At 41.4% G+C, this 10,348-nt stretch overlaps 1 protein-coding gene across 4 annotated transcripts in view; it reads right to left on the minus strand.

The window, feature by feature from the left end:
* Positions 1–380: 380 nt before the first annotated feature.
* Positions 381–10,348, minus strand: part of mcamb (melanoma cell adhesion molecule b) — a 36,971-nt gene continuing 27,003 nt past the window's right edge. Inside the window, exons 3-17 of one of the 4 annotated variants that reach the window (XM_070829261.1) lie at positions 10,254–10,348; positions 8,676–8,746; positions 8,489–8,576; positions 8,174–8,353; positions 7,225–7,355; positions 6,860–6,995; positions 6,620–6,735; positions 6,044–6,185; positions 5,620–5,747; positions 5,194–5,335; positions 4,848–4,895; positions 3,656–3,697; positions 3,059–3,182; positions 2,465–2,576; positions 381–2,319 (exon numbers count right to left, since the gene is read on the minus strand). The exon at positions 10,254–10,348 is cut by the window's right edge and continues 137 nt beyond it. In XM_070829261.1, the coding sequence (XP_070685362.1) occupies positions 2,290–2,319; positions 2,465–2,576; positions 3,059–3,182; positions 3,656–3,697; positions 4,848–4,895; positions 5,194–5,335; positions 5,620–5,747; positions 6,044–6,185; positions 6,620–6,735; positions 6,860–6,995; positions 7,225–7,355; positions 8,174–8,353; positions 8,489–8,576; positions 8,676–8,746; positions 10,254–10,348 (1,585 nt within the window). In that variant the 3' untranslated portion in view covers positions 381–2,289. Of the gene's footprint in view, positions 2,325–2,464; positions 2,577–3,058; positions 3,183–3,655; positions 3,698–4,847; positions 4,896–5,193; positions 5,336–5,619; positions 5,748–6,043; positions 6,186–6,619; positions 6,736–6,859; positions 6,996–7,224; positions 7,356–8,173; positions 8,354–8,488; positions 8,577–8,675; positions 8,747–10,253 lie in introns of all 4 variants that reach the window. The other 3 variants (XM_070829262.1, XM_070829264.1, XM_070829265.1) reach the window with 3 other exon arrangements.

Here is a 10,348-nt window from a genome sequence, read left to right on the forward strand (position 1 = left end):
AGATTTTTCTTTGAAACAACTTCTTAATTTAAACCCCAACACATTTTCATACATTGCTAAATGAATGCTGCTGCTGTTCCGTTTTGAATTGTTTGTTTGCCCCAGTAGAAAAATTTCAGTCAAGTTCAGCTAACTTGCTGTGAATTGACACAAAGTCACTGAAAGTGAAGCTAACAATTATTGGAATTGACTGCAAGTGCACCAACCGAACAGTTTTTATTTGTCCTATAAGTCTTACTACATTGTACGCATTAGCTCTTTCTGGGGAAATTTACAAAGGAAATATCTATAAATCCACAGAACAGAAATCTGATTAAAATGTTTTTGTTTGGCAGGAATAACATGTAGCTCGTTTTCTAACTCAGACACATTTAAAGCTCTTTTCATTTAACAGTCAATCTTTATTTGGTATAATTTTCAAAACTACAAACAATGACTTTGTTGGTAAATTGGATTGAATGTCATCAATGACATTAATTTTACAACTCCAAGGCATTAAAAGGCATTTAAAGATTTCAAACGTTCAAACCCATTTAACAGTGGTAGTTCTCAAAAACAGCAGAACCAAACGGACTAACAGAGGGCAGGAGGGGTAAGTATGGAAGTCACATAACTGAGCATCTTGGCTGTTGATTGTCTACAAACTTCATTTGCATATATGGAGTCAGAGTCACGCCCCCTCCTCAGTAGTCACACATTGTAGTTACTGTGTCGTCATGTCTGAGGGGGATTCTGCGTCTCTGGGATCCGACACAATATTTCAAGTTTCAGTCAACACAAGAATAAACTGACTGCTTGAACAGAAACATGTCTTTTCCTTAACCCTTTAACCTTCTGCTCAACATATGGTAGAGCACATTTTGACTCACTATATCTTATTGAAAATACGTTTTACTTACGACATCTCAACCGTTTGGCAGAGGCCAATATTTCTGTTCATAAAAAAACATAGATTTTTGTAATTAGTGCCCCAAGGAAATAAAATATATAAAGATTAAATTTTTTCATTGCTTTTTTTCTTGGTGAGGGCGTTAAAGGGTTAAAAGGAGGGCAACTTCATGTCGTGAACCATATTTATGATGGACCAGTGATCTGTTCTACCCTCATCCTTCCTTCCTCTAAAAAAAAAAAAAAATAAAAATAGCTACAGAAATGCATTTAACTTACATACAGGTAAATTAAACAAATGACTTTCACATCAGAGAAGCACAACTGCATGAAGAGGAACCACAAAGAAATCAGTGCACTGAACATAAAAAAAATATGAACATAACTAGGAATATAAAACGTGGGGTCTGCTGATATTTCTACAGGTTTTGATGTAGACGTGCTTGACTGTTGGCAATGCTTAAACTCAAACATGAAACATAAAAACTACACTGAAGGAAAGAAACAAATAATGTTAACCCTATTTGTCAAATGCTGAACAGATTATTCACCTGTCTCACAAAAATATTTTCTTTAATACGCACAAACGAGGGAGTGTTAGCTGTAGAGAAAAAGAAATCCGCTTGTGAATGATATGTGATTAAATGACCTGCAGGTTTTGTTGTCGGGGCTAAAAGGCAACATGTCGGTGAGGCTGTAACTGGCTGTAGGGAGAAACATTGACGCATCCCCAAAAAATTCAGTGTACAGACTTAAGCGAAACAAAAATAATAAAAACTAAAAACAAGGCATCTACCTTCACTGTTCTTACTCTCCATAAAGAGCACCCAAGCAAAATAAAACACTATCTGGTCGTTTATTTTTGGTTGTTTTTTTTTTCTATTGTGTTATTTTAAATAAAGAAATATATACACAGATTATAATATGTACACTTGGTAAAGAGCTGTTTCAGGCTGCTCTTCAGTGATTGCTTTGCCTGAGGTGATACTTAGTCGGGTATAAAAACAGTCCCTGGTCAACGTTGTGCTCTAATTATTGTTCTACGGACAATCAGCAGTATACACGGCTCATGGTACTGTAACTATAGGCTAAGTGCAGTCCTTGGTTTGAAGGTGGAAGATTAACAGAGTCACGTCATGGAGCGCTCAAATCGCTTCTCATTAAAGCTCAAGCTGCGGTCCAACAGAAATGTGCTGGGATGCAAAGAACGGTAGGCAAAAGATGCAGCGTGGAATACTTAGAGTCTCGGCCGGCCGTCATGATATTAACTGACAGACAACTGAGCGTTTCCATGACATAACTCTGGGGTGAGGGGCTGTGCTAAGAGCTTGAAGGCATCGGCGGGTCTGAGCCTGAGAGGGAAGAACAGGAGCAGCTGTTGGTGCATCTGCAGGCGCCTCCTCACTTCTGCACGTCCAGGTACTCGCCGCCCTTTACTCCAGAGGGCAAACATTAGGCACAGGGAGAGAGGGTGAGGGAGACAGGAGGTGGGGTGGAGGATGTGTAAATATGTTAATGGTGTAATCAGATCAGCAGGAAAACAGCATCATCTCTTGGTTAAACAGTGGATATCTACCTGGTCACTGGGAGGTTGCTTTTCTCCATTGACCCCGAGGAGCACGGCTTCCTCCGTGTTGTCGCTCTTCATCTCCACCACGATATTATCTTTGTTGGACTTCTCTTTGGTGCTGCAAGACATCATTGTTTGCTGTGATTGACTTTTTGGGGGCAGTGGAAACAAAGCTGTAAACGCAACACTGACATCCACGTATCATCGGCCATGTTAACAAACAGTTTCCTGTTTAAACATCCAACAGATATGTAGCATTAGCTTTCATTTGGAATCCAGTTTGTGATGAATATAAGTCCAATATTCGCTCTCTTTTAGCTCTGTTTTGGTCTCTACCACCTCCTGAGGGAAATATCTGGATCTTTGGGTGATAAATGTGCCACAACAATCACCATCTAGTCGCTGACTGTGTCTGTCTGCTGTTTGGTGCGGTAAGTGTGTGGTAAATTTTCAACAATGAGCTAAAAGACAGTATGAAGCTCCATACAGCAGTGCCTTTTCAGTAAAGACTTGATGCTCACTACAGTTGACGCTGGGACTAAAGGGGTTAAGACACATCACACGTTTATACTCCCGACATCACGTGGCTCTCGTACTTACAGGTCTTGCTTGCCGGATCGGCCGCAGATCTTGCCCTTTTTGTAGAGGAAGTAGAGCACGCTCCCCAAGATGGCCAGCAGCAGGATGCAGATGATGACGACTGCAATGATAACACCTCTGCCCTCTGGTGGAGAAGCACAGGAACAACCACAGGGTCACTCGCTGTAACTGGGTTATGAATGAGATGATGTGTGAGGCAGGAGAGTCGGATACAAGATTGCATTAGGCAGGCTGTGCAGCATTCCACAGTGTGTTGGTACAGTAGATGAAATTCTATAGTGCGTCTAAAGAGAGTGCGGCACTACCGTCATCCAGGCGACCTAAACCTGGCAACCTAAAGAACCGAAGGAGCAAAGTCATTCCACAGTGTAGGAGGAGGCGTGTGCTCATACAACAGCATGAAAACATGCACAGCAGGAGGTGAAGATGAACAATTCAATGAATTTTTGATGTTTTGTTCATCGGGAGAGGAGAGGGTCTGATGAATGCTGGGAGGTGAGAGAGAGGGAGGTGCTGTGGAGGGAAAGTGGAAGGAAGCCTTTTTGCCTTTTGAGGTAGGGAGATGAGGGAGAGTCTTCAGCAGCGTGACATACAAACCTTTCTTGACTTTCTTTGGTGGAATAGCTGTTTCTGCTTTGACTGAGAAAAACCACATGAGCACAGTTATAAGTGGGTGGCTGGATGTGTTAAATAACTCATCAGCACACGCACACGCACACACACACACACACACTCACACACACACACAGGCACTTTCGACCTGCAGCAGAGGCCTGAGCTGAACATAACAAATGTTTAATTTGAGATAATCTGTGATTTAAAACTAGACATTTAGCCCAATAGGTCAGTGCGGTCAGTAGCACAACAGTCATCTCCCAGAGTAGCACAGTTTAATCTCATTTAACCTGCCCTTTGCCAGAACAGTTTTCCTCTGAGGGGCTGGAAATTTCCTGGCATGACGTACAAGAGAGAGGGGAGGCAGAAGCAGAGAGAAAACACAAGGCAGCACCAGTAATGGGAGTCAGGAGACTCGGTCTGAGTGCATTTAAAACATCAGCTGCTTTCTAGAGTCACACTGATGCACGTGTGTGTCCGTGGTTGTGTACTGTGTATGCAGCTTCAAGGCAAAATGCTTACAGGATTGAAATATTCTTTCCTCATAACACTGCTTGTTGTATGCAGAAGGTAATGTCAGTCATTTTTATCTGATTTTATCAAATCAGATAAAAATCTAAATTACTTTTCCTGGGATGGAAACTACCGCTCATGTTGGAATGTTTTCATTTTCATCATTTGTAAAACTCTGACTATAAAGGCCACATGTGAGCAAATAAAGTTTTATTACATAATGAGCAGAAAATGAGAGCTGTGCAAACAAATTAGTCAATAAAGCACCTTACAGGAACAACATACCTCATTTAATATCACTCATATAAAATGATGAATATCTTGCAGAAACCACAAAGAGTTTTTAATCAGTGCGATCACTAACCAACACCGCTGTAATGACTTTTCAGTCGTGCCAGTTTGGTAATTGTTGCAGCCTTAAGGTGCTTTAGAATTTTCTTGCTCTCATTCTTTCTATCTGACTCACAGAAAATCAGCCCAGCCAGGAGAAGAATGAAAGGAAGTCCTAACACTGCGCATGGAAATTATCACCTAATCACTCTCACTCAAGTCCTCTTCATGGGATTTTGTCTTTTTTGGGGGGGGATATCGTAATTTTCTGAAGTTTTTGTAGTTGTTCTGGCGGCACGAGGTGGGTGGTGCAGAATGACTGTGGTCTTACCTGTGATAGAGGAAATGGTAGTGGTGGCTGGTGTGGTGGTGTGTATAGCTGAAAACAGGTAGATGCACAGAAGGGAAGGACACTCCCCGTTAACACAGCAGGGGAGGAGGGGAACACACTTAACAGCGGCACAACAACACTGATTTAAATGTCCAGAATCACAGGCAACACGTTACAGCACACGGAAGAGCCCGAGGCCTTTAGACGAAGTAAAAATAAACAACAAAGACAAGCAGGGGAGGAACAGAAGGGAAGAGGGGAAGTAAGGAGGACAACATATGGAGACGTACAGGCATTTAAATACAATGAGCAGGGACAGGAAACGCAAGCAGGAGGGGGAACTCACTGGCTTTGATGTTGAAAGTCACCGCAGCAGCGCCGTATACGTTGGAGGCATTGCAGAAAGCAGTGATGTCAGAGCTGACCTTGACACTGACCACGCTCTCGACACCATCCTCGGTCTCTTTTAGGGACGGTGTCTTGAGGACCTGACACAAAAACACACAGTTTGAAGAGTTGAATCTAGCTCCTGTCACCTGTCTTGTCACAGACTGGATTTTCTTCTGTGTTTATGCACCTTTTTTCAGTGTGGATCAAACACTTTAAACCTCTGGGGGGTTTGGATGAAACAGGTTTGTCATGATGGGCCTGACAGTTAAAGTCTTCAGGATTGAAGAGATTAAGATGCAACCTTGGTAGCACACATTTGGAATAACTGAATTTCTGTTGCCACTGTAGCTACTCCAAGAATGGGAGCTTCCCTCTGCTGTACCTTTCCATCAGAGGTGGTCCAGGTAACACTGGGAGCAGGGAAGCCTCTGAAACGGCACTTCAGGTCGACTGTACTGTCAAAACTCTCGTCCATCTTCATGTTGACTGGCCCCACGATCTCTGGTGGGCCTGCAGAGACAGAGAAATGAAATAATAATCTTTACAAGCTCTCTGATGACCACAACCACTAGAATTACTAACAGGACCTGTTGCTAATACATAAATACAATTGATTTCCTTTCAAACCTGCCACACTGACCAAAGAAGACAGCTGAAACTACAACAAAATAGGAAAGAAGTAAGCATAAAACATGCATAAACTCCACACTACACTAAAAACTAACTTTACATTTTGATATTTCTGAAAAACATAATTCATTGATTATCGCTGATACTATGTATACAGCATCTGTGATCAGGTTTACCCTGGACATGAACAGAAAGCATCGCGCTGGTCTCCATTCCCTCGATCTCAGGAACCGTCACCACGCAGACATACGTCCCTGCTGTGTCGAACGTAACGTCCTTCAGGTTCAGACTGTGGCTCTTTGAAACCTCCTCTCCATTCTACACACAGAGTAGGACACAGAGAGTACATTTAACACACACACAAAGATATGGAGTGTACTAGTTTTTAGTAGATCAGACAGTGAAAATTGGGCTTTCACCAATGTTTACTTCATTGTGATAAAAATAATGAGGAGAACATAATATTCCATTCTGTTTTTTGGGTGCTCAAAACCTTCAGGCAAGCTGCTGCCAACAAAAACAAATCCAATCAAGTCTGTTTTCACACACTTCCTTATTGGCTGCCTTGTAAACTGATTCTACACAAATGTTGAACTCCACATACAGCCACAAACTCATCGTGCAGCAAAAGCAGGGTGACGGTTTTCCAAATGTTAATTAAGTTGGGTGTTTATTTTTGAGACAAAATGTTGTGTGTGTAATTGCACTGTGCTATGTGTGTGTGTGTGTGTGTGTGTGTGTGTGTTTGTGACCTTTAACCAGACTGTGTGTGTCTGGAGAGAAGAGAGGGCGTTGCAGGTGGCCATCAGCTCCTCTCCTTGGGCCACCTCAATAGTGTCTGCAGGCAACAGCGCAGCTGGGTCCAGATCTACTCACATCACAGGGGGACAGAGGCAAGAGAAGAAAAAAAAAAATCAACTGTGTACTGTAGTACTGCTGGTCAAATGTATTTGTTGTCATGGTCACAGATCAAGGCGGTGCAGATTTCTTACAGTTGACAAACACAGTGGTGTTTCCTGAGAGCTCCTCAAAGGTGTCCGTGTCCAGAGAGGAACACTGGTAAACTCCGCTGTTTAGACGGGTCACATTAGGCAGCACCAACATCGAGGTATCCCAAGTCGTATCGTCCTAGAAAAAAGCCAAAGTGACCTGATATGTAACTTATAACTCAACATGCTGTGAAGTCCTTAAAGTGCTCGGAACTAAATGGAAATGTCAACATCAACAAAGTCATGTGACACAGTCAAAAGGTCCGTAGCAGCTACTAACACTTTACGACGAGGCAGTTTTTGTCAACACGCATACAGACAGAGTAGGTGGGTGAAAAGGTAAACGGGCAAAGAGCTGACTGTATTACTTGTGCATGCTTGATTGAAATAACTGAGGATGGAGTGTTCCCATTGCCGTGGCAGTGAAGCTCGATCGAGTCCCCTTCCTTGATTTTGCCCTTTGGTGACTCCACCCAAACACTTAAAGCTGTGGAGGGGTCTGAAACACAGAGAGGAATTCAAGCTGAGACCACAAACACATGAACGCTGAGTTACAGAAGACTTAAGTGATGCAGCAAATCAGGCTAAATCTCCTCCTCCTAACGCAGGCTGGATGGTCTGAACCTCTGACGATGCTAAAAGAGACGACTCCAGGTTAACCAGGGCACACACACATCAGAGTTTTGAATGGGGGAAGGGTAAGAAATGTGCATTTTGATACATTAAGAGGTCGTTATCTCTGTAAGTTCACTTCATACAGGTTTTTTCTGGCTCTGGCACATAAATATGACACTATTATGACTATTATGGCTATTATATGACACTGACAGAATTCTGCCTATAAAAGTCTGGTTGGTTAATTTCACCAGACTTATTTAAATTGACTGGAAAAGTCAAAACCTTTCAGAAAGCTCTTAAATCATTTCATGTGATTAATCCAAAAATGTAATGGTAATTTAATGGTAATTTTGTAAGCCCCCTTTGTTCTAATAAAGTCTTAATGGTACAATAAACGATAATATTTTGTGTGCTTCCAACTTCCAACATTGAGTATCACACCAGTGGTCAATATGGCGTAGCAGGTGTCATCTTTTAAAGTTAACATTATCTCATTTTGAAAAGACTCGTCACTGGCTCTCTCTCTCTCTCTCTCTCTCTCTCTCTCTCTCTGTCTCTGTCTCTGTCTCTGTCTCTGTCTCTGTCTCTGTCTCTCTCTGTCTCTCTGTCTCTCTCTCTCTCTCTCTCTCTCTGTCTCTCTCTCTCTCTCTCTCTCTCTCTCTCTCTCGATACTGGTGTTAGACTGTGTGTGTGACTCACAGTACACAGTGATGTTGATGCGTTTGGTCTCGGTCATCCTGGTTTCTCCTGGAACAAAGTAGGAGACTTCACAGTAGAACTGAGCATCTTTGTCCTCCTTCTCCACCTTCATGCTCAGCTCACTCCTGACCGAGTACAGGTGGCTGGACTCGGTAGTGGTGCTGGGCACTATGTTCACCACTGGAAGACGTAAAAACACACCAGACAAGGGAAGGAAAGGGAGGCAAATGGAGAAAAGACATTGAACCTCAATAAACACAGACTAAAACAGCGTAGAGATGCTTCGCAGCAGATGTTGATGTCAGTCTGTCTCACCCCCCGGAGTGCTGTGTAGTGGAGTGTTGTTTCTGTACCAGGTGACATTCGGCTTGGGGTAACCATTTTTGACCTCACAGGCACCAATCTGTAGGACAGGAGAGAGAATAAGAGAAGACCAAATCAAAAAAATAAACCTGAATCCTAATTTTTATACTCTGATGTTCATGATTAAAAGCTTGTTTACTTTGGAGGGGGCCTCTTCGTTGACTGAGATCCCCGTTTGCACACCGTCAATGGTAGGACGGTCTGGTGTCTCTGCATGAGAATTAAGAGCTGAATCAAAAACTAGCAAAGGCTGAACTTCATCAAAATTAAATTTACAGATTAAATTCTCATTCAAATTTTTGCTCATGAGTAGTTGAAGCAGCTGCAGTTGAAAGTTTCAGTTGAAGTGAAAGTGGTGAAAAATGTTGAACTGATAGTTGAAGTGTATTTACCAAAGATCACTTTCTAAAGAGTAGAGGATGACAGAGGCTGAAGTTGACTGTCACTTGAAGAGACAGATGGATGGAGCTGAAGTCTCAGTTAATGTGTTTCATGTGACTTAATGTCACAGCACATATGGATTTACATTGTCTGTCCATAACTTAATCAAGTAGACTTTTTTATTTTTTTTAATCAACCACTTCATAGATCATAAACTATTATTTCAGACTAATTTGTCATGTATTGAGTAGTACTAATAATCATTACTATTGCGATTTCCTTGTTAAAGAACATTTAATTGATTCAGTGTACACTACACAGATACACTGCACGCATGAAAAGCAAAAATAACTTGTAACTGCTAACGCCTGCAATAATTTTATATGAGGGCAAAATTAGATCTGATGGCTTTTCGACCTCAGTATTTTCCCCCCAAATGCATGAACTCACACAAAAGACACTTATGTTGTTGAAATCCATGCCCACTGTAACACTGTCTATACATTATGTTATATTGTTAAGATGTATTTGACAAAGAATTCATTTCTTTGAACTACATAAGTCACATTACAAAGAAATTACAGTTTTGCTAAAATGATGCTATAGATATATTGATGAACTTGTTGAATATATAAATGAATCACTACACACATACATGAATCAAAGCGTTCTCTAATTACAGCGTTCGCGCCCCTTGGCTATTTATTCAGTTGTGGCACAGTAGCAGAAATATGACTGTGTAACAGTTATTAATTATGTTTATTACATAGGCTATCTGTTTATTTAAAGCTTTTATTTTGAAGATGAACCGTCTCTGTTTACCGCAAAGTGTTCACAGCGTTTAGGCTGCATCAGCTATCGAGGAACAAGCTCACACGCCTCAAAATACTATAATTAATGATTAATAATTTGAATAATTTGAATTAGCTTAAGTAAGACAATTAGGTAATACCTCCTTCACTGGCATTTTTCATCAATGTCAACAAGCGCAGGTTAATTATATTTCATGTACGCACGGACTGATGAGTTTGGGAACATTACAATGCACAGATTATGTATGATATGGAGACATTTAGAAGAGTTGAGCTAATTCTGAGTTTGAAGCCATAAATGAGCATAAATAAAGTATGATTATGGACAAACTATGTAAGGTATGAAAAAGTTAAACTAATATGATAAAGTGCAAAGGGTGGAGACTAGTTTATAGTCTACTTGAGGCTTCTAGGTGAAGCTATGAAGGAGTTGAAGGAGGTGAAAGTGTCCTTTGTGGGTGCTGTTTGTTTCTAAACTAGCAGTTAAAACACAAAATCACATCCCATCTCAGACTGAATCTTACCGAACACCTTCAGGTTTGTGCGTCCCTCCGCAACTCCATCTGTTAGACCTTTGATGAGACAGATAAATTCCAGTTCATCGGTCAGCTGCACATTG

Source organism: Pempheris klunzingeri, chromosome 4, assembly GCF_042242105.1.
Source record: "Pempheris klunzingeri isolate RE-2024b chromosome 4, fPemKlu1.hap1, whole genome shotgun sequence".
NCBI classification, from domain to species: Eukaryota; Metazoa; Chordata; class Actinopteri; order Acropomatiformes; family Pempheridae; genus Pempheris; species Pempheris klunzingeri.